Source organism: Bombina bombina, chromosome 4 (genome assembly GCF_027579735.1).
Source record: "Bombina bombina isolate aBomBom1 chromosome 4, aBomBom1.pri, whole genome shotgun sequence".
Lineage (NCBI taxonomy): Eukaryota > Metazoa > Chordata > Amphibia > Anura > Bombinatoridae > Bombina > Bombina bombina.
Window position 1 is genome coordinate 535,549,280 of NC_069502.1, and position 25,656 is coordinate 535,574,935.

At 40.3% G+C, this 25,656-nt stretch overlaps 1 protein-coding gene across 1 annotated transcript in view; it reads right to left on the minus strand.

Moving 5' to 3' along the window:
• The window catches only part of PHIP (pleckstrin homology domain interacting protein), a gene marked incomplete in the record, with an annotated part of 1,163,892 nt that overhangs the window by 14,895 nt on the left and 1,123,341 nt on the right, over positions 1 to 25,656 (minus strand). The window contains 1 exon segment of the mRNA XM_053710468.1: positions 11,111 to 11,179. Coding sequence (XP_053566443.1) covers positions 11,111 to 11,179 — 69 coding nt within the window.

Below are 25,656 nucleotides of genomic sequence, written 5' to 3' on the forward strand. Positions count from 1 at the left end.
CTAAAATAATGGGGTTGCACACCCTCTTATAACTGGGGATGTAGCTGTGTTCAGAATTAAGCAATCACATTCAAAATCATCACACACCTGCCATAATTTAAAGTGCCTCTGATTAACCCTGAATAAAGTTCAGCTGTTCTAGTAGGTATTTCCTGAAATTTTCTTAGTCGCGTCCTACACAAAAGCCATGGTCCGCAGAGAGCTTCCAAAGCATCAGAGGGATCTCATTGTTAAAAGGTATCAGTCAGGAGAAGTGTACAAAAGAATTTCCAAAGCATTAGATATACCATGGAAAACAGTTAAGACAGTCATCATCAAGTGGAGAACATATGGCACAACAATGACATTACCAAGAACTGGATGTCCCTCCAAAATTGATGAAAAGACGAGAAGAAAACTGGTCTGGGAGGCTACCAAGAGGCCTACAGCAACATTAAAGGAGCTTCAGGAATATCTGGCAAGTACTGGCTGTGTAGTACATGTGACAACAATCTCCTGTATTCTTCATATGTTTGGGCTTTGGGGTAGACGGCAAGACGGAAGCCTTTTTTTATGGAGAAAAACATCCAAGCTCAGCTAAATTTAGCAAAAACACATCTGAAGTCTCCCAAAAGCATGTGAGAAAAGGTGTTATGGTCTGATGAAACCAAGGTTGAACTTTTTGGCAATAATTCCAAAAGATACGTTTGGCGCAAAAACAACACTCCATATCACCAAAAAAACACTATACCCACAGTGAAGCATGATGGTGGTAGCATCATGCTTTGGGTCTGTTTTTCTTAAGCTGGAACTGGGGCCTTAGATGGAATTATGAACAGTTCCAAATACCAGTCAATATTGGCACAAAACCTTCAGGCTTCTGCTAGAAAGCTGAACATGAAGAGGAACTTCATCTTTCAGCATGACAACGACCCAAAGCATACATCCAAATCAACAAAGGAATGGCTTCACCAGAAGAAGATTAAAGTTGACCTGAATCCAATCGAAAATCTGTGGGGTGATCTGAAGAGGGCTGTGCACAAGAGATCCCCTCGCAATCTGACAGATTTGGAGTGTTTTTGCAAAGAAGAGTGGGCAAATCTTGCCAATTAAAGCTGTGCCATGCTTAAAGACTCATATCCAAAAATAATTAGTCTTGTAATAAAATCAAAAGGTGTTCCAACAACTTATGCAACCATATTTTATTTTTACTTCCCTTCACCTAAAAGATTTCAGTTTGTTTTTCAATTGAGTTGCATAGTTTATAGGTCACATTAAAGGTGAAAAAAGTTCTGAAATGATTGTCTCATTTTTTTACATCACAGAAACCTGCGATTTTAACAGGGGTGTGTAGACTTTTTATATCCACTGTATATACATTTACCAGTCACTTTATTAGGTACACCTTGCTAGTACTGGGTTGGACCCCGTTATGCCTTCAGAACTGCCTTAATTCTTCATGGCATATATTCAACAAAGTGTTGGAAACATTCCTCAGAGAGTTTGGTCGATATTGACATGATAGCATCATGCAGTTGCTGCAGATTTGTCAGCTGCACATCCATGATGTGAATCTCCCGTTCCACCACACACAAAAGATGCTCTATTGGATTTATATCTGGCGACTGTGGAGACCATTGGAGTACAGTGAACTCATTGTCATGTTCAAGAAACCAGTTTGAGATGATTTGAGCTTTGTGACATGGTGCATTATCCTGTTGGAAGTAGCCATCAGAAGATGGGTGCATTGTAGTCATAAAGGGATGGATATGGTCATCAACAATACTCAGGTAGGCCGTGGCGTTTAAACAATGCTCAATTGGAACTAAGGGACCCAAAGTGTGCCAAGAAAATATCCCCCACACCATTACACCACCACCCTGAACCATTAATACAAGGCAGGATGGATCCATGCTTTCATGTTGTTTACGCCAAATTCTGACCCTACCATCTGAATGTCGCAGCTGAAATCGAGACTCATCAGACCAGGCAACATTTTTTTCAATCTTCTATAGTTCAATTTTGGTGAGCCTGTGCAAATTGTAGCCTCAGTTTCCTGTTCTTAGCTGACAGGAGTGGCACCCAGTGTGGTCTTCTGCTGCTGTAGCCCATCTGCTTCAAGGTTCGATGTGTCGTGCATTCAGAGATGGTATTGTGCATACCTTGGTTGTAACGAGAGGTTATTTGAGTTACTGTTGCCTTCTATCATCTCAAACCAGTCTGACCACTTTCCTCTGACATCAACAAGGCATTGTCAACATAGACTGAAAACTCCTCTCTGAAGAATACACATCTTCATTCTTCGACTACCTCCAGCAGAAGCAAAGTACAGACTGAGGTATGTAAGAGGGGTTTTATAGGGCTCTTGGGGTTTGGGAATATTTGCCTCCTCTTAGTGGTAAGGAAGAGTAATTCCCAGGAGTAATGTATTGTGGACTCTCACCACCATTCTCTACAAGGATAATTATAAAGTGTGTGTTTGTGTGTGTAGACTTTTAAATACTCAATGATGGCCTTTCCTAATTAAACCCTTTTATTCGGATATGTGAATTACATAGGAACATATATATATATAGTGACATTTCGAGGTACATACCTGCCCCTTCATCAGACCAACCACATATGTGAAAAAAAGCAAACATATATAGTGAAACCCAAAATACCATTCCACCAATCATTGTAATTGTAAACACAATCTAAAAGCCATTAAAGCTTAAACCCAATTTTTAAACTTATATAATGGCACACAATATTTACATATAGTGTCGAAGACTGCCATGCTATTCTGCGTCTACACCTGACATCTGTAAACAGCTGTTTCAGTGGCTGTTTGTGTCAGAACCTGCATGGGGACCTAACATATCGCTAGCCACATGCTAGTTACTATGTAAACAATCAGGTACAGTACTGTAATAGCTGCTAAGGACATCAGCAGATCTCCCCATACTGATTGGGGCTAACAAAACCACATATTAGCAAGAATATTGAGCATCCCAATACTTTAATATTTTAAAACTTAATCTGTCTATCTATTTGGCTCCACTTTATATATAGAGGGGAATATACTGTCATTCTTCTGCATGTGTAGCTTGTTAGGACAGTTGCAGCATATATGTAGTTTGTGAGTATTGCATATGTAATATATAGATAATATTATATACAGTACAGCTATTAGAATTTATTCAGACAGATGCTCTATAAAAACTCAATTTACAATACTATCTCTTCTATCTCCTCAAGTATGTACTGACTAAACAACATACAGCATGTCTGTCTCTCAATGCTTCAACCCAGTGTATGTACCGACTTCAGACCCATACAGCATTCACCCTGTGTCTGTCTCTCTCTCTGCTTCAACCCAGTGTATGTACTGACTACAGACCAATACAGCATTCACCCTGTGTCTGTCTCTCTCTCTGGTACATAATAATACTGCATTGACCCTGTGTCTGTCTCTCTCTCTGTTTCAACCTAGTGTATGAACTGACTACAGACCCATACAGTATTCACCCTGTGTCTGTCTCTCTCTCTGGTACAGAATTATACAGCATTCACCCTGTGTCTGTCTCTTTTTCTGCTTCAACCCAGTATGTTAGGGCAATTGCAGCATGCGTGTAGTTTGTAAATGCATTAAGTTATACACAAAGTTATACAAAGGAGTAGATAACTTATAAACAGGTCATTTCTATTTTCCCTAAAATTCATGTTAAACAGGATACACTTTCTTTACCTTATACTGCTTTCTCCTTAAAGTCACAGCTCTTCTTTTCACAAACAACACTCCGACTATTCATCTCTCTTTCTCTTTTTTCTACCCCCCTCTACAACACACATGCCCATCTCACATCACTCAGTCAACCATGCTCCACACACTATCATCTTCTTTGTCTTACCATCTTTCTTCTCTTCTCCTTGCAGCTGGGGATAACTCGCCTAACCCAAGTCCACGCTCTGTCTCTCACTGCTCACTACCGCGACTGACACCTCCAAAACCTTGCCCACATAACCCATTAACGGCTCTTCTGTTAATACCCCGCAATTCCCTTGTGCCCTTTGGAATGCATGCTCTATATGCAATTAGTTCACTTCTATACACAACATATTAATTTCATGATCACTAAGCCTATTAGCCATCACAGAAACTTGGCTTTCCTCCTCTAACACAACTTCTGTAGGCTCTGTGTCCTATGGCTGTCTGCACTTCAGTCACACTCCCAGGCCAGGAGACAGACAAGGAGGGGGAGTAGGCATTATTATGTCTCCATATAGTACCTTCCACTGCATTCCTTCACCTCCCTCCATTTCTTTTACTGTGAAGGCAACCCAATTGACCTGGTCTTCACTAATCTCTGTGCCATTTCCAAGTTCTCTAACTTTCCCTTTCCTCTCTCTGACCACTATCTACTATTTTTTACTCTAACTGCAGCAACCTCACAATGTAAGGTGAATATATATGAAGTGACTAAACAGAAAGGCCAAAAACTTGAAATGCATATGGCCAGTGTTGAAGCCAAAAACAAAATGTATGCTGATGAATTCCTTTCTTTCATGGTAATGAGTCCACGATCGATTACGCATGGGAATTCACTGCCTAGCCACTAGGAAGAGGCAAAGACTCCCAAACTATTCAAGAGCATTCCATCCCTCCCACCTCAATGGTATGCCAACTGTACGCATAGTCCAGCAGGAGAAATAGCAAATTAAGGTAGGAAGGATAGCAGGGAAAATAGAGATGCAAAATGGCAGTATCTTTAAAAAATTACAAATTTAAAATTTTTGGCGGGGCTTGTGTTTTTTACAACCATGAAAGAAAGGAATTTATCAGGCAAGCATACATTTTGTTTTGTTTCATAAGGTGGCGAGTCCGCAAACCATTATTCATGTGAAATAATACCCAATTAATGTTGGGTGGGACAACATTTTTTAAAAAGGCAGGCACCTTTTTTTTTTTCCAGACCCTACTGCCTGGAGAACTTTCCTTCCAAAGGCCGCTTCCCTAGAAGAAAATACATCAAAATTGTAAAATTTGGTAAAAGTATATAAGGATGACAAAGATGCCTTGCAACTTTGTTCAACATAAGCCTTATTTTTGAGCCCAAGAAGTAGAAACAGAGTGGTGCGTAATGCGTTTGTTTGGAAGGTGGCTTAGCTGCCTCCAAGCAAACTTTGTGAATCAGGAACTTCAACCCAGAGGCTAAAATAACAGCCTTTTGGCACTTACGAGGACCCAAAAATCAATTAACAGAAGATGGTCTAAAAATTTTTGTAGCCTGAAGGTGAAATTTTAAATATCTTACTACATCCAAATTAGACAACCTTTGATAAGAAATCAAATTTTGTTCTTAACACAGTTTTATATTGGTGAAAAATAAGATAAGGGGTGTCACAGGAAAGAGCTGATAACTAGCTGACTAAACTGCTAACAGGAATAAGACCTTCCAAGAAAGATACTTGGATGTCTAGAGTATGCATTAGTTTAAAGGAAGGAAATAGTTCTTAGAAAAGTTTCTAAGAACTAAATTTAGATTCCATGGTGGCTTAATAACAGGAAGAAGCCTAACTAAGGCATGAACAGTTCTGAATGTCAGAAAGGTTTGCAATTTTTGTGTGAAATAGTACAGACAGAGCTGAAATTTGACCTTTGAAAGAGCTTGCAGACAAACCCTTATCCAGACCCTCTTGTATAAAACATAATTTATGTAAGAACTTACCTGATAAATTAAATGTCTTTCATATTGACAAGAGTCCATGAGCTAGTGACGTATGGGATATACAATCCTACCAGGAGGGGCAAAGTTTCCCAAGCCTCAAAATGTGTATAAATACACCCCTCACCACACCCACAATTCATTTTAATGAATAGCCAAGTAGTGGGGTGATAAAATAAGGAGTAAAAAAGCATACAAAAAAGAGGAACTGGAAATATAATTGTGCTTTTATACAAAAAAATCATAACTACCAGAAAAAGGGTGGGTCTCATGGACTCTTGCCAACATGAAAGAAATGAATTTATCAGGTAAGTTCTTACATAAATTATGTTTTTTTTTAATGTAATTGGCAAGAGTCCATGAGCTAGTGACGTATGGGATAGAAATACCCAAGATGTGAAAGTCCACAAAGAGTCACTAGAAAGGGAGGGATAAAATAAAAACAGCTATTTTTCGCTGAAAAAATTAAATCCACAAAAATAAGTTTTTCTCATAAATAGAAAGAAAAAAACTTAAAACATTAGCAGAAGAATCAAACTGAAACAGCTGCCTGAAGAACTTTTCTACCAAAGACTGCTTCAGAAGAAGCAAATACATAAAAATGGTAAAATTTAGTAAATGTATGCAAAGACGACCAATTTGCTGCTTTGCAAATCTGATCAACTGAAGCTTCATTCTTAAAAGCCCAAGAACTGGAGACTTATCTAGTAGAATGAGCTGTGATCCTCTGAGGTGGGGACTGTCCCGCCTCCAAATAAGCTTTATGAATCAAAAATTTCAACCAAGATGCCAAAGAAATGTCAGAAGCTTTCTGCCCTTTCCTAGAACCAGAAAAGACAACAAATAGACTAGAAGTCTTCCTGAAATCTTTAGTAGCTTCAACAAAATATTTCAAAGCTCTTACAAAATCCAAAGAATGCAAAGCTCTTTCAAGAGCATTCTTGGGATTAGGACACAAGGAAGGAACAACAATTTCCCTACTAATGTTGTTAGAATTCACAACCTTAGGAAGAAATTTAAACGCAGTCCGCAAAACAGCCTTATCCTGATGGAAAATCAGAAAAGGAGACTCACAAGAGAGAGCAGACAATTCGGAAAGTCTTCTAGCTGAAGAGATAGCCAAAAGAAACAACACTTTCCAAGAAAGTAGTTTAATATCCAAAGCATGCATAGGCTCAAAAGGAGGAGCCTGCAAAGTCTTGAAAACCAAATTAAGACTCCAAGGAGGAGAGATTGATTTAATAACAGGCTTGATACGTACCAAAGCCTGAACAAAACAGTGAATATCAGGAAGCTTAGCAATCTTTCTATGAAATAAAACAGAAAGAGCAGAGATTTGTGCCTTCAAAATACTTGCAGACAAACCTTTATCCAAACCATCCAAACTGTAAAATTCTAGGAATTCTAAAAGAATGCCAGGAGAATTTATGAGAAGAATACCATGAAATATAGGTCTTCCAAACTCCTGTAGCATAGTATCAATCACGGAGTCAAAGAAAGCTCTATGACTAAACACTAAGTGTTCAATTTCCATACCTTCAAATTTAATGATTTGAGATCCTGATGGAAAAACGTCCCTTGAGACAGAAGGTCTGGTCTTAGAGGAAGTGGCCAAGGCTGGCAACTGGACATCCGAACAAGATCCGCACAACAAAACCTGTGAGACCACGCTGGTGCGATCAGAAACACATACGATTGTTCCATAATGATCTTGGAGATCACTTTTGGAAGAAGAACTAGAGGCGGATTATGCTATCATAATTCAATTAAGGTCGCTGCAGTAACTCTGGCTGTGACGCTATAATAAATTATTTTAACCAGTTGTCAATTGTCACCATTTAGTTAAGGGTAAATATCACTAACGCTATTGGACAGTAAGTTATCAATAGGAACAGTAGTACTTGTCGTTCCAATTAATAGGTATAGCGAATGCCGAATAAGGACAACTGATTCACAGTTATATCTGAGGTATCACTTTTAGTAGTATCCGTTGTGGTCACAAAGTGTACTGGTATCTATATGGTACTACGGGGGTGCCGGGTGAGGCCAACTTGTAATGATACTATTTGCTGCAGTGTTTGATTACGTGCAGCTGCTGTTTAATTAGCTTATAACTGCTACCCTATTGCAGCTATTAGGTTGTTTTTTTATTGTATCGGTTATGTTATACTTCTACCACTAATTTACTGAGTGTCAATGAGTACGACAAGTACTACTATTCCTATTGATAACTTACTGTCCATTAGCCTTAGTGAGATTTACCCTTAACTAAATGGTGACAATTGACAACTAGTAAATATAATTTATTATAGCGTCACAGCCAGAGTTACTGCAGCAACCTTAATTGCATTATGATAATAGCACCCAACTGATAGCTTATGGTATCAATATTTGAGCAATCTGGTGATACTTATGTGACTCACAGATGCACTATACCATAGCACAATAGCTATAATAAATGTAGTGGTAACATTCTATCCAAACGGCAGTCACAATTAACCTTACAATACAGCAGAGATTACCATTACCATTTGTAATCATGTGAATGTGCCTGAGAATGTTCTAACGATCTTAATGACCTTAACTCTAAAATACATGTACAGAATGACTTTAAGAATGTTCTAATGATTTCATTGACTACAACTTCAAAACACGTTTTGAAGTACTACACTATAATTAAAGTAATAACATTCTTATTACTATACCTGGCCTGCTTTTAAGGGTCAGTAAAACACAACAATTGCAGTTGTGTCACAGCGCTAATTATCACGGGACAGCAGCCATTTATTATCTTTTAGATACTATGTCACTTCTTTGGAGTTCATGGAATAGTTTATTAATTCTAGCTGAACTGCCATTTACTGTAACCATATATATTACTTATCTTTCTCAGTAATTGACCTGTGTTAGTCACGACTACTATGGAAAATGGTCCAGACCTTTAAACCATTCAACCTACAATAATTGCTGTTTACACAGGAACCCCTGCTTTTTATTTAACCCTTGTCTGCTAAGAGGCTATCATACTTTAGAGGCCCATTAAATCATTAAGACCAAGGGTTAATACTATTCAACTACTCCATCCATGGTTTTAATCTCACACCCAATTTTAGATCACATTATTAAAAGTTATGTTTTAATTTAGTTGTCCACTATTTCCGCCTAGTAGTCAGGGCAGTGAGTGCTATAAACACATTCTTTAGTGGAAATACTCCTTTCATTCCCACGCATTTTGTTCAATCTTTGACTATTTAGCCTTGTTCCAGGAAGGATTAGACTGCCAAGAAGGTCTGAATGACTATTGTTTTTGAGAAGAGGAAAATGATCTTTGTTTCTTTTTACTTATTAAAGGAACAAAAACAATTTAAAGTTCTATTTCTTCCTTTAGATCTTTTGTCTTGAGGGAAAAAAAAATCTTCTTTCCATCCAGTAACGGTAGAAATTATGGCATCTAAACCAGGTATCTAAATCTTCACTGAAAGGAAAGGGAGGGATAGAAGTCAAGATTTAAAAACCATATTAGCTGACCAAGATTTGAGCCATAAAGCTCTCCTCGTCAAAACTGATAATGCCATATTCTTGGAATTTAGTCTGATGTCAACAATAGCATCACAGATAAATGCATTTTCCCTGGCTAAACAAGTTTAAGATGACGTGGCCATTATTTAGATAAACTTTCACATCAAAGACTAGAGGCAACTGCTACACAAGCAATACTGATAGCTGGTTTAAAGAAATAACCCTCTTGAATAAAAGTCTGAGAAATGACTAATTTCTTATTCATAGGGTCTTTAAAAGAGTTAATATACTCTAAAGGACTAGTAGTCAATTTTGCAAGTGTAAAAATTGCACCATTTACCATAGAAATTATTACCCAAAGTTCTATGCTGGAGGAAGGTAAAGGAAACATCTTTTTTTGAATTCAGACATTGGTTTGAAAGGCAGACCCATCTTAGAGCACTCTTTGGTGATAATTTCCGTAATTGTCTCAGTAACCGGAAAAACTTCTGAAGTTTTAACAGGCGGCTAAAAGATTAAATCCAATTGCTTAATGGATTTATCTTCTGTAGGTTTAGGTTCCTGTACATAAGACCTCCTTTAAAAGAGTTCTAAAACATTTAATCTTAAACATAAAAGATTAAAAGTCAATATCCTTATCTGAAACGGACTCTGGTCATCAGAAAATATTTTTCCCTCTAAAGATGTATCTGAGGAATTAGAATCTGAGTCTGCAAGTAAATGCTTAGCTGTTCTAATCTTAAGAGACTTAGAAGTACTGGGTAAATCAGACCAGAGATATTTATCAAAGACTCTTTTGCGCTTACTTGGAGGAGGCATTGCTGGCAACATCTCAAATAGAGTAGAGCGCACAAAATCCCAGAGCAAAATTTGAAGAGCTGTACAAACAGAGATGACAGATACATTTAGAGGCATGGACAGCACTTGACTGATTTAAGTGCATAAGTTGATCCATACAAGGGCTGCACAATTGAGCTTGTGGAGTAATAGTAGTTAGTTTACAAAAAATGCATTTCAATAATTGATCAGAAGATTATATACTCTAAAGGATTTCCAGAAATGGGGACAATTCCAGAATGCTCCATAAAATAGCAGAAAGCAATGACGTTGTAAATTGCAGATAAACGGTTACAGGAGACAATAAACAGTAGTATTTAGGGATTAGTCAGAGAAAACTACTTAGGGAAGAAGCAGTCAGCTGGTATCCTGTCACTAATGGAGTGGCCAGTACAGTAACTAGAGCTCAACCCTATTGAATGGTTGTGGGAGCAGGTTGACAGTATGGTACGTATGAATTGCCCACCAAGTCAATACAACTTGGGGAAGATGCTTCAGGAAGCATGAGGTGAAATCTCTTCAGGGTACCTAAACAAACTGACAACTAGAATTCCAAAGGTCTGCAAGGCTGTAAATGCTGCACACAAAGGATTTGAAAGACACAATTATAATTTCACTTAAAATTGATTATTTATAACATTGTCAATAACTACATTTCCTATTTAAACTCACTTCATGTATGTTTTCATTGAAAATAAGGAAACGTCTAAGTCCGGAAAAGGTTGGATTTTACAATAGTTTGGATTCTGTAATATTTGCATCAGTTTGGAGAGGGAATGGAACCAAGTGTCAACAACATCTTATGCCATTTAGGCAATATTTACATGTCGTTATACAGCGTATACATGGAACCCAGAAGATACAGACAGGGAAAAAGTAATTTTTGATTTTTGTTTTTTTTTATTTTACTTAAAAAGTTTGGATTTTGGAAATTTGTATTTTTATTTGTTTATTTTTTTTAATTATCTTGATTATGATTTCAACAGAATTCAGACTAAGATGTGACAGAACATAGCAATAAAATAAAATGTGGGGTGGGGAATTACACAATTTAACTTGAGATTCACCTTTTGTGATATTTTTTTGAGAACTTCCATTTTTTCCTGAACGTCCATTTTTTTCTTCCCAAGTCCTTCCTAGATAATCGAAATAGAAGACAATGTTTACATGGTTTTCAGTGTCTTAGTTTTATTTTTATTTTTTTATAAATAAGCTATATTTATGTATTCCACAGAATGCAGGCACTCATTGGTCTTATTAAAATATTCCAAATTTATTAAGGCATAGTTAAAATGACATAACGTTTCGGCACCATGTTGTGCCTTTGTCAAATGTCAGCATGAGAACAAAGAATATGCAACACACTTAAAACCAATACAGCTCAAAAATTAAAAACATACCCCTTTTAAAGATGTGTGAGAACAAACTTTACCGTCATGCCGCCACTCGTGTCTTCCCATTCCTGGCAATGACGTCACGTAAGCACGGTACGTGCCTAGCGTGATTACGCATGGCACTGCGTTGCCATAGCGACGTTGGGTAGCTTCACGTGTCAGAGTAGAGAACATGCTACTCACGCATGCGTATAACTATTCATGCGATTGAAAGTAAAGGTTGCCACAGCAACCTAACAATCATAAATACAGACGGCATATTGAACTTAAAAAAAAAAAAAGCGGTAATGCTAGCAATCGTGAATGTTGGTAGATAAATTATATGCAAAGGCAAATCGAACCAAGAGCAAGTGCTATTATATATGTGATTCTTGTAGCTGCGTGTAACTGTGAGACTAGCAAAACCCTGAAGGGGGATAAATTCTATGCAAAAGCATATTGAAACAGGAGCAAATGCTATAATACATGTAATTCTTGTTGCTGTGTGCAGTAAACTGTAATACTAGCGGAACCCTGAAGGAGACCAAACAAAGGGTCATCCTGGGAATGCTGGTAACAATTACCAAATACAGTTAAATGCCACAGCAACAATGAACATATAAATATGCTATCAAAAAACATCGATCAGATGAACATAAGATAATAACCACTGTTGAAGATTCATACCTTAAATTTAGCATATGTACTAACTCAGGAGGATACGAATGATCTAATATAGGATAAGGATCCCAATACACAATAGCATCGTGTCTCCCTGGGGTACATGTAGAAACTTATTAGACAGTGAGCTATAACTTGGATGTTCAGATAAGTCCAGGAGAGAAATCATCAGATTACAGGTGGCCCTCGTTTTACAACGGTTCAATTTACACCGTTTTAAAATAACAACCTTTTTTTCCAGTCATGTGACTGCTATTGAAAAGCAGTGCATTTATTAAAATAGCCAATAGGTGAAGCTGTCCGCTTGTGTTGCAGCAAAGCCAAGCAAGCGGAAATTAATCAGTTTAACCAGACCTGAGCTATCGAGCAGATTTCAAAGGAACAAGAATTACATGTATTAAAGCATTTGCTCCTATTTCAATATGCTTTTGCATAGAATTTATCCCCCTTCAGGGTTTTGCTAGTCTCACAGTTTACTGCACGCAGCTACAAGAATCACATGTATAATAGCACTTGCTCTTGGTTCGATTTGCCTTTGCATATAATTTATCTACCAACATTCAGGATTGCTAGCATTACCGCTTTTTTTTTTAAGTTCAATATGCCGTCTGTATTTATGATTGTTAGGTTGCTGTGGCAACCTTTACTTTCAATCGCATGAATAGTTATACGCATGCGTGAGTAGCATGTTCTCTACTCTGACACGTGAAGCTACCCGACGTCGCTATGGCAATGCCGTGCCATGCGTCATCACGCTAGGCACGTACTGTGCTTACGTGACGTCATTGCCAGGAATGGGAAGACGCGAGTGGCGGCATGGCGGTAAAGTTTGTTCTCACACATCTTTAAAAGGGGTATGTTTTTAATTTTTGAGCTGTATTGGTTTTAAGTGTGTTGCATATTCTTTGTTCTCATGCTGACATTTGACAAAGGCACAACGTGCTGCCGAAACGTTATGTCATTTTAACTATGCCTTAATACATTTGGAATATTTTAATAAGACCAATGAGTGCCTGCATTCTGTGGAATACTTGGATGATTTGTAGCAGAGCACCGTGGCATCAATGGAGTGGTGAGATTGTGCTTTCCCTTTAAAGAACTATATATATATATATATATATATATATATATATGGCATTAATTAACAAATACCAAAAAGTCTTTACTCATGGGAATTACTACTCTACTACTAGGAGGAGGCAAAGATTCCCAAACCCCAAGAGCTCTATAAAACCCCTCCGACTTCACACATACCTCAGCCTTACTTATAGCCAAGTAAGTGAGGTAAAAAAAGGAATACAAGCTAAAAATGGACCAGGCAAAAAATATGTGCTTAAAACAAAACAACCCTAAAAAAAAGGGGGGCGGGGGGCACATGGACTCTCACCAACATGAAAGAAAGGAATTTATTAGGTAAGTATAAGTTATGTTTTCTTTCAAACAGGTGGTGAGAGCCACAATCCTTTACTCATATGAACTAATACTCAAGCTGTGGAAGTCCACAAGTAAATAACAATGGGAGGGGTTTAAAAAACATTTTTTTCACTGAGAAAAATAAATCCAAAACCCCACAAAATTCTTCTTCCGTTTATTTTTTTTTATAAATGCACTTTTTTTTGTAAAAGTATGCAAAGAAGATCAACTGAAGCCTCATTCTTGAAAGCCCAAGTAGTGGCAACTGACATAGTAGATTGAGCTGTAATCCGCTTCGTTGGAATCTGACCTGCCTCCAAATAAGCTCTGTGAATCAAGAGATTCAACCAAGAGGCTAAAGAAACAAGAGGCTTTCTAAACTTTCCTAGGCCCAGAAAAAAAGAGCAAAGAGACTAAAGGTTTGTCTGAAATCCTTAGTAGCATCAACATATTTCAGTGCCCTAACAACATCCAGGAAATGCAAAGATCTTTCAGAAGCATTCTTAGGATTAGGTCATAAAAAAGGAACAACAATCTCTCTACCAATCTAGTCAGAAGAAACAACCTTAGGTAGCAAAAAATTAAATGCTGTCTGCAAAACAGCCTTATCCTGATAAAAAATAAGATAAGGCGACTCACAACAAAGTGCAGATAATTCTCAAATAGCCAAAAGAAATAATTATTTCCATGAAAGAAGTTTAATGTCCAATTTATGTATAGGCTCAAAAGGAGAGGCTTGTAAAGATTCAATGGAGGAGAAATAGGCTTAATAAGAGGTTTAATTAGAGCATAGATCTTTCCTTTAAGGGAACTGGCAGATAAAACCTTATCTAAACCATTCTGCAAAAACTGAAGAATCCTAGGAATTCTAAAAGAATGTCAGTAAAAACCAAGATCTATACATCAGAAAAATGCAAGTTTTCAAAACCTTGTGATAAATCTTCCTAGACAAAGGCTTACGAGCCTGAATCAGTCTCAATAACAGAATCTGAGAAACCTCTAAGCCTCAGAACAAAGTGTTCAATATCCATGCCATCAAGTTTAGAAACAGAAGTTCTGACCGCAGAGGAAGAGGCCAAGGAGGGCAACTGGACATCTGAACCAGATCCGCATACTAAATCCTGCGAGGCCACGCTGGAGCAGTCAGGAATACAAATGATTTCACTTTCTTTAACTTGGAAATCACTCTGGGAAGAAGAACCAAAGGAGGAAACAAATAAGCAGGCTGAAATGACAAAGGAACTACTAAAGCATCCCCTACCTCTGGCTGAGGATCCCTGGACCTCGCAAGTTTGTTGTTCAAATGAGAGACCATCAGATCTATCTCTGGTAGGCCCCAAAGGTCCACAATCAAATTTAACACATCCTGATGAAGAAACCACTTCCCTGGATAAAGAGACTGACGACTGAGATAGTCCACCTCCCAATTGTTCATTCTTGGGATGTAAACTGCAGAAATTAGGCAAGAATTGGCTTCTGCCCAATTTGCGATACTTCCCTCATTGCCAGGGAACTGTGAGCTCCCCCTTGATGATTGACATAAGCTACTGCTGTAACATTGCCTGACTGGAAATGGAGATAAGATTCCCATTTCTACACAGGCCAAGCTTGAAGAGCCCTGAAAATTGCACAGAGTTCTAGAACATTGATTGGAAGCCTCGACTTCCAAGGACAACAAACCCACTGTGCCGTCAGAGACCCCCCCCCCAAACTGCTCCCCAACCTGAAAGACTTGCATCTGGGGTAATCACAGACCAGGTATAACGAGCAAAAAAAGCCCCCTGAATAATGAACTGATGATTGAGCCACCAAGCCAGAGACTGACTTGTACAGGAATCTAAGAATATCCTTTGAAATAGTTGAGAATAATCTCTGCACTACTGACGCAGCATACAAAGCTGGAGAGGCCTCATGTGGAAACGAACAAATGGAATTGCATCTGAAGCTGTAATCATGAGACCTAGAAACTCCATACACTGAGCCACTGTAGGGAATGATAGAGACTGAAAGTTCAGCCTGGCTGAAGACTCATGGACACTGAGTCTATTTAAAAACCAAGGAAATAAACCCTTGTCTGAGGAATCAAGAAACTCCAACTCTGTCTTTGAAGACACAACAATAGTTATTTGGTGTTAGATTCTTCTAAAGAAAAAAACAGAGCCTGTAGCAAGATATTGCCCAGGTAAGGAAACACTGCAATACCCTGAGCTCTGATTACAGACAAATGGGCACTCAGAACCATGGTAAATATTTTTGGAGCTTCAGCTAGACCAAATAGAAGAGCAACAAACTGATAATGCTTTTCCAGGAAAGCAAACCTCAGAAATTCATGATGTTCTGGGTGGATTGGAAAATTAAGATAAGCATCCTTTAAATCTATTGTGGACATAAACTGGCTTTGCTGAACAAAAGGAAGAATAGTCTTAATAGTTTCCATTCTGAAGGATGGAACCCTGACAAATTTATTAGAGTCTTTAGATCTAAGACTGGTCCGAAAGTGCCTTCCTTCTTTGGAACAATGAAGAGATTTAAATTAAAATCCCATCCTCCCCTGTTCCTTTAAAGGACCTGGTACAATTACTCACATTTCTTCCAGATCTGAGACAGATTGAAGAAAAGTCTGAGCTTTTACAGGATTCCTTGGGATATTGGACAGAAAACACCTACCCTCTGAAGGGCCTTGTTCTGAATCCAATCTGATATCCCTGGGAAACAATATTCTGAACCCATGGATCTGGGACAGATTGAAACCAAGCCTCCTGAAAAAGCGTTAATCTGCCCCCTACCAAGACTACTGATCGGGGGCCGCACCATCATGTGGTTTTGGAGGCTGAAACTAACTTCTCACCGTGCTTGGACTTGTTCCAATTAGCATTAGGCCTCCAGACTGAACCAGAGGAACCTTGCTTCTGAAAGGAGTAATTTTTCTGTTCTTTATCTTGACGAAAGGAACAAAAATTAGGAGCTTTACATTTTCCATTAGATTTCTTATCCTGAGAAAGAAAAGCTCCTTTACCCACAGTAATAGTAGAAATAATAGTAGAAATTATAATTTCTTTTTATTGAATGGAAAGAGCAAACAATTTAGATTTGGCCACTATGTCAGCATTCCATGATTTAAGCCACAAGGCCCTCCTGGCAAAAATAACCAGACTGTTTAGGTTCTTCAACCCCTAAGGTTACCAAAACCTCCATTTAAAAAAAAAAGAAAAAAGGAATAATCTAGTTCTATATCAAATACGGGATCCTCATTCTCAGAGGAAACCTCACCATCTGAAGATACCACCATATCCCCTGTATTAGGACACACATTGCTAGTAGAAGGAAAAGCTTTTACAACTTGTTTGAAGGTGGTAGAGCAGCAATTGCAGAAGTAATGTCATTCTTCATAGCTATAGGTACTCCATCTGCATCTTCCTGTAATGAACAGACATTAGGTGCATTATTACCCTGAGAAACATTAGAAACTTTAGATTAATCAGAATGTTATAACAAATCTAAAACATGAGCCGCATAAATGAGCTGCAGAAGGAACTTCAGTTGTCTAAGTAACCGTGACATGCTCTAACCAGAAAAGCATAAACTAAAGCGTGAACGAGCGCAATCCAGACATGCGAAAGAGAACGTGGCAATATGTGCTAATCCAACAGAGTTAAAAACGAATGACCCAATAACTATACAGGAAAAAAGGGTATGGTAACCCGACAGGCGTATATCAGCATTGAGTCGCGCGCACGAAAACTAAAGCGCACCACCATTTCTGTGCGAAAAAAGCAAGGGAAATAGTCAGAATCTGTCCCAGGGCCAAATATATAAAAATATATACAGATAAACTTTTCAAACATATAAAAGTGCCCAAAATAAAGGATATATATATATATATATATATATATATATATATACACATACATACATACTAACCCTAGAAACAACATATCAGCACAGGTAATGGAAATAGGAGTATAACGTAGATCTGCAAAGGGAGGCAGAAAATGAGTCCCTGCGACTGAATTTACAGAGGGCCTATGAAGGATTTCCATGAGGCAAAACCATTGTATCATAAACCATACTCCAGTACATCCCTCTGACAAGCCCAGTACTCTTAGGGGAACCAGGCCTCATTATGCACTGAAAACATAAATTATGCTTACCTGATAATGTCATTTTCCTTCTGTATAATAAGAGTCAGCCGCATCATTCCTTACTGTTGGGAAATACTGAACCTGGCCACCAGGAGGAGGCAAAGACACCCCAGCCAAAGGCTTAAATATTCCCCCCCACTTCCCTCATATCCCAGTCATTCTGCCAGGGGAACAAGGAACAGTAGGAGAAATATCAGGGTATAAATGGTGCCGGAAGAGAAAAACAAATTTTGGTCCGAGCATCGGAGTATACGGGTAGGGGCCGTGGACTCTCCTCATACAGAAGGAAATGAAATTATCAGGTAAGCATAATTTATGTTTTCCTTCTTAATATGAGGAGAGTCCAAAGCATCATTCCTTACTGTTGGGAAAACTATGCCCAAGCTCTAGACGACACTGAATGATAACGGGAGGGGTAAAGAAAAGGCGGACCCTAATCTGAGGGCACCACAGCCTGTAAAACCTTTCTCCCAAAAGCTTCTTCAGCCGAAGCAAAAACGAAAAACTTGTAGAATTTAGAAAAAGTATGTAAGGAGGACCAGGTAGCCACCTTACAAATCTGATCCATAGAAGCCTCCTTTTTAAAGGCCCAAGAGGAATGAGCCGTAACCCTCTGATGAGGTTTAAGTCCCGCTGACTCGTAAGCTAAGCGTATAACACTTCTCAACCAAAAAGATAAGGAAGTTGAAGAAGCCTTCAGACCCTTACGCTTCCCAGAATAGATAGCAAACAAGGAAAAAGTTTGCCTAAAATCCTTAGTAGCTTGAAGATAAAACTTCAAAGCTCGAACAACATCCAGATTATGAAGTAAATGTTCCTTTGAAGGAGGAGGATTAGGACATAAGGAAGGAACCACAATCTCCTGATTGATGTCACAATCAGACACCACCTTCAGTAGAAAACCCAAGCGGGTACGAAGGACAGCTGTATCAGTGTGGAACACCAGAAAAGGAGGCTCACATTACAAGGCAGCCATTTCAGAAACTCTGCATGCCGACGCAATAGCCAAAAGAAAAAGAACCTTCCAGGACAACAATGTGATGTCTACCGAATGCATAGGCTCACACGGAGCCCGTTGTAAAAAACTTAACAAGGTTCAAACTCCAAGGTGGAGCGTTAGATCTAAACACAGGTCTGATCCTAATCAGAGCCTTAACAAAAGATTGCATTGTCAGGGAGCTCTGCGAGCTTCTTGTGCAGCAAAACAGAAAGGGCTGAAATCTGTCCCCTCAGGGAACTGGCAGAAAGGCCCTTCTCCAGAACCTCCTGGAGAAAGGAAAGAATCCTGGCAGCCTTAACCTTATGCCAGGCTAAACCACGCTCTTCACACCAGAATAAGTAAGTTCTCCACACCTTATGATAGATGCGGCGAGTAACAGGCTTACAACCCTGAATGAGAGTGTCAATAACCCTCTCAGAGAAACCTCTCTTGGCTAAGACTAAGTGTTCATTCTCCACGCAGTCAGCCTCAGAGAATTTACATTTTGATGAACAAAAGGACCCTGTTCCAGCAGATCCCTGCAACAAGGTAACTTCCACAGAGGAGATGAAGACATCCCCACCAGGTCCGCGAACCACATCCTTCACGGCAACGATGGAGAAATCAGTATTACTGATGCCTGCTATTGCTTGATGTGGGCCACTACACAGGGAAGAAGTGGTAACGGCGGAAACATGTAAATTAGATTAAACCTCCATGGCACCGCTAATGCATCTATTAGGTACGCATGAGGATCCCTGGACCGGGACCCATATCTGGGTAGCTTGGAATTGAGCCGGGATGCCATGAGATCTATCTCCGGCGTCCCCCACCTGTTGCACATCTTGCAAAACACCTCAGGATGGAGAGACCATTCCCCCGGATGAAAGGATTGTCTGCTGAGGAAATCCGCTTCCCAGTTGTCCACACCCGGAATGTGGATTGCTGACAGTGAGAAGTTGTGGGCCTGCGCCCATTCCAGAATCCGAGATACTTCCCTCATTGCTATGGAGCTCCTCGTTCCCCCCTGATGGTTGATGTAAGCCATATAGGTTATGTTGTCTGATTAAAAACTAATAAACTGGGGCAAACCCAGAAGAGGCCAAGCCTTCAGAGCACTGAAGATCACTTGAAGCTCCAAAATGTTGATCGGGAGAAGGGATTCCTCTCGAGTCCACAGGCCCTGTGCCCTCCTGACACCCCAAACAGCTCCCCATCCTGATAGACAGAGCCACCAGAAGAGCGATCCTCTTGACCGGTTGTCCAGAGAAATCTGTTGAGACAGATCCAAATGATCGCCGTTCCACTGTCTCAGCATGCACAGCTGAAGTGGTCGGAGATGGAATCTGGCAAAGGGAATGATGTCCATGCTTAACACTATGAGACCAATCACCTCCATACACCGAGCCACAGAGGGCCTTAAGTAGGTCTGGAGGGCAAGACAAGTGGAAGTTAGCTTGTAATGTCTCTGGTCTGTAAGGAATATCCTCATAAATATGGAGTCTATTATAGTACCCAGAAATTCCACCCTGGTACTGGGAATAAGAGAACTCTTTTCTAAGTTTATCTTCCACACATGAGATCGAAGAAGAAACAAAAGAGATATTGAATGGTCTTCTGCCAGATGACAGGATGGTGCTTGAACCATAATATTGTCCAAGTATGGCACTACTGCTATACCTCTGGTTTTGACCACTGCAAGCAGAGCCCCTAGAACCTTCGTAAAAACTCTTGGAGCAGTAGCTAGACCAAACGGTAGTGCAATAAACTGGAAGTGCTGGTCCAGGAACACAAAGGTTAGGAACTTGAAGTGATTCTTGTGTATTGGAACGTGAAGGTAAGCATCCTTCGGATCTATAGTGGTCATGAACTGTCCTTCCTGAACTAAGGGAAGGATGGACTTTATCCTCTTCCATCTTGAATGAGGGGACAGATAGAAATTTGTTTAAGCACTTTAGGTGCAGAATCTGGTGGAAAGTTCCCTCCTTCTTTGGGACCACAAAAAGGTTGAATAGTACCCCAGACCTCTTTCTGGAAGAGGTACCGGGACAATGACTCCTAGGGAGGAGACATCCCTCACTCACCCCAGAAAGGCTTCTCCCTTTTCTAGCCTTGAAGACAGGTTTGAGAAGAGGGTGGATGAGACTTGAAAGATATCTTGTACCCCTGAGCAATGACCTCCAGGACCCACGGGTCTTGCACGTCCCCAAACCAAGCGTCTGAAAAGAGCGACATCCTGCCCCCTACAAGATCCAGAGTTGGATTTGGAGGCCGCCCCTTCATGCCGACTTTGTCTCGGTGGGCTTCTTGCTCTGCTTGGATTTATTACAGGACTGAGCCGGCTTCCAAGTCCCTTTGGATTGCTCTGGTTTTGTGGAGGACTGCTGACGTTGGGATTTATCTGATAGAAAGGAACGAAAATTAGGATCTTGTCCCTTAGGCTTGTTCGTCTTATCCTGCGGTAAAAAGGCACCTTTGCCTCCAGTAACCATGGAGATAATCGAGTCCAGGCCTGGACCAAATAGAATCTCTCTCTTAAATGGGAGGGAAAGAGGTCTTGACTTAGATGTCATGTCCGCAGACCAGGACTTCAGTCAGAGTGTCCTACGGGCTTGAACAGAAAAAACCTGAAGCCTTGGCATTCAGGCGAATAATTTGCATTACAAATAAAAGAATTAGCCACCCTTAATTCTTTCCTGGATCACGTTGAGGGGACCCTCCACCTCGATCAATTCAAATAAGGAGTTGCACCAGTAGGTAGCTGCTCCAGCAACAGCCGCTGCCGGTTGAAACAAATATCCTGTATGTTAAAACATATTTCTTAACAGAGTTTTAATCTTCTTATCTATGGGCTCTTTAAATGACAAAATATCCTCAAGCGGGATAGAAGTGTGTTTAGCAAGCATGGAGATAGCGCCATCCACCTTGGGGATGGAACCCCACAACTCCAATTGAGAGTTCGGGACCGGGGACAACTTTTTAAAGGAAGAAGGGGAAAATGAAGAACCAATTCTTTCCCATTCATTCTTAATAATGTATGCCATCTTTACGGGAACCGGGAAAGTTTGTGGTACAACCCTGTCCTTGCAGACCTTATCTAATTTAGGAATCAAAGGTTCCTCAGGCAATTTGGGCTCTGGAACCTCTAATGTAGCCAAAACTTCCTTCAGCAGAAAGCGTAAATGCTCAATCCCAAATCTAAAGTCTGGTTCCTCCGCAGCTGTAGGCTTAGAGGCAGCAGATTCCCAGAAAGAGAACCCTCTGAAGTATCAGAGGCACCTTCATCATCGGATAATCTTGTATCAGATAAATCCAATAAGCTAGTGGATGACCCCTGGGAATGATAGCAATATTTGACCTTTCGCTTGCTCAGTAAAGTCTGGCAGTAAAAGGGCCCCTCCAGATGGAGGATTAGGAGAGCTACAGGAAGCTGCATGTGTATTAGGAGATAACTGTAGGGTGCGCACCTCACGGGATGGAGACTCCTCAGAGGTGGACGGCTCAGTGGTATCAAACATATTTACTTTCTTCGACATGATTACTTTATCGAGGCATGTGGAAAATAATTGAGCAGGCGGGTATACCGTGACTTAGGTAAAGAGGGAGTACCCTCTAACGCATCAGAATCCTCCATAGCTTGTGCTAACAAAGCAGACTATTGATTACTAAGAAAAAAAAACGGCACCTTTATACCCCACAATGGCTGGGGCACTCACCACCTCCTATGACCCAGGCCATACAGAGAAACTGCTTCTTCTCTGGTAAACCGCACGGTCAGGAAATAAGTGTGACCACATGGTGCGCAATGCAGGACCGCCCCTGCTATACTAGCAAAAAAGCGTGCCAAGCCTTTCAGGCTGCGCGGCTCCCAAAATGAAAGTGAAAACCCTGTACGTTCCAACATCTGTCTGAGCCTCATCTCACACGTCGCAGCATAATCAAATAAACTTATGTGATTAATCCCGACTGTTCAATAACCCCCATCCGGAGATATTAACCCTTGATTCCATACAGATAAAAGGAGCCACACTGTGACCCTGTCTTCTTGCGTTATCATATGTATATAAAATGAAACAATCTTACCGGAACTATGCCGTGGAATAGAAACACAGTCTCTCAAGTTTGACAGTCTTGTAGCATCGCTCCTGACATGGACTTGAGTGAAGAAATCAGTGAAACTCGTCAACACTGGTTGCTTAAAGTGAAAGTCAATCCTAGCGTTGTACAAACGCTAGGATTGACTATTGAAACAAATAAAGGGGACTTTCACTCATGAAGTATAAGATACTTCATGTAGAAAGCTCCTTTATTTGTTTCAATCGATTGCCGTTTTTACCTGGTACAGCAGTTCACGTCTAAACAGTTTTTTTGGCTAAGAGGTGACGTTTTCACCTCTTAGCCAATAGCTGTGCAGTAAATACGGTTCCCATGGGCGACAAGCCGGATTTACCGCAAGGCTATTGGCTAAGAGGTGAAAATGTCACCTCTTAGCAACAAATTTTTTTTAGCTGTTGGCTGCTGTAGCAGCTAAAAACGGACGATCAATTGAAACAAATAAAGGAGCTTTCTACATGAATGAAAGTCCCCTTTATTTGTTTCAATAGTCAATCCTAGCGTTTGTAAAACACTAGGATTGACTTTCACTTTAAGGAGCTGTTAGAAAGCAGTCTGGATGTGTTCGCAGAAAGACTCTCCCTGCATCTCCAGACTCTAACTTTCGTCAATGCTCTCACTGAGAGGCTGACAAGACTATTTAAAACTCCAGTTCCATAACAAAAGGCATATATCCCTCCTGAGGAACTACTCTAAAATCTTCTGACACTTCTCTGCCAACCTCCTGTAAAGAAAGGCAAAAAAACATAATTTATGCTTACCTGATAAATTTATTTCTCTTGTAGTGTATCCAGTCCACGGATCATCCATTACTTGTGGGATATTCTCCTTCCCAACAGGAAGTTGCAAGAGGATAACCCACAGCAGAGCTGCTATATAGCTCCTCCCCTCACTGCCATATCCAGTCATTCGACCGAAACAAGCCGAGAAAGGAGAAACCATAGGGTGCAGTGGTGACTGTAGTTTAATAAAAATTTAGACCTGCCTTAAAAGGACAGGGCGGGCCGTGGACTGGATACACTACAAGAGAAATAAATTTATCAGGTAAGCATAAATTATGTTTTCTCTTATTAAGTGTATCCAGTCCACGGATCATCCATTACTTGTGGGATACCAATACAAAAGCTAAAGTACACGGATGATGGGAGGGACAAGGCAGGAACTTAAACGGAAGGAACCACTGCCTGTAAAAACAGCCTCCGAAGAAGCAAAAGTCGCAGCCTTGCAAATCTGTTCAACAGAAGCCTCATTTTTAAAGGCCCAGGTGGAAGCCACAACTCTAGTGGAATGAGCTGTAATCCTTTCAGGGGGCTGCTGTCCAGCAGTCTCATAGGCTAAACGGATTATACTCCGAAGCCAAAAAGAAAGAGAGGTTGCCGAAGCCTTTTGACCTCTCCTCTGTCCAGAATAAACAACAAACAGGTTAGATGTTTGACGAAAATCTTTAGTAGCTTGTAAGTAAAACTTCAAGGCACGGACTACGTCTAGATTATGCAAAAGACGTTCCTTCTTTGAAGAAGGATTAGGACATAATGATGGAACAATAATCTCTTGACTGATATTCTTGTTAGAAACCACCTTGGGTAAAAACCCAGGTTTTGTACGCAGAACTACTTTATCTGAATGAAAGATCAGATAAGGAGAATCACAATGTAAGGCAGATAACTCAGAGACTCTCCGAGCCGAGGAAATAGCCATCAGAAAAATAACTTTCCATGATTGAAGTTTGATATCAATAGAATGAAGGGGTTCAAACGGAACCCCTTGAAGAACTTTAAGAACCAAGTTTAAGCTCCATGGAGGAGTAACAGGTTTAAACACAGGCTTAATTCTAACTAAAGCCTGACAAAATGCCTGAACGTCTGGAACTTCTGCCAGACGCTTGTGTAAAAGAATAGACAGAGCAGAAATCTGTCCCTTTAAAGAACTAGCTGATAATTCTTTGTCCAAACCCTCTTGGAGGAAGGACAATATCCTAGGAATCCTAACCCTACTCCATGAGTAATTCTTGGATTCACACCAATGAAGATATTTACGCCATATCTTGTGGTAGATTTTCCTGGTGACAGGCTTTCGTGCCTGTATTAAGGTATCAATGACTGACTCGGAGAAGCCACGCTTTGATAGAATCAAGTGTTCAATCTCCATGCAGTCAGTCTCAGAGAAATTAGATTCGGATGATTGACAGGACCTTGTATGAGAATGTCTTGTCTCAGAGGCAGAGTCTATGGTGGAAAGGATGACATGTCCACTAGGTCTGCATACCAGGTCCTGCGTGGCCACGCAGGCGCTATCAGAATCACCAATGCCCTCTCCTGCCTGATTTTGGCAATCAGTCGAGGGAGCAGAGGTAACGGTGGAAACACATAAGCCAGGTTGAAGAACCAAGGAGCTGCTAGAGCATCTATCAGCGTCGCTTCTGGGTCCCTGGACCTGGATCCGTAACAAGGAAGCTTGGCGTTCTGGCGAGACGCCATGAGATCCAGTTCTGGTTTGCCCCAACGATGAACCAATTGAGCAAACACCTCCGGATGGAGTTCCCACTCCCCCGGATGAAAAGTCTGACGACTTAGAAAATCCGCCTCCCAGTTCTCTACACCTGGGATATGGATTGCTGATAGGTGGCAAGAGTGAGACTCTGCCCAGCGAATTATCTTGGAGACTTCTAACATCACTAGGGAACTCCTGGTTCCCCCTTGATGGTTGATGTAAGCCACAGTCGTGATGTTGCCCGACTGAAATCTGATGAACCTCAGGGTTGCAAACTGAGGCCAAGCTAGAAGAGGATTGAATATTGCTCTTAACTCCAGAATATTTATTGGGAGGAGTTTCTCCTCCTGAGTCCACGATCCCTGAGCCTTCAGGGAGTTCCAGACTGCACCCCAACCTAGAAGGCTGGCATCTGTTGTTAC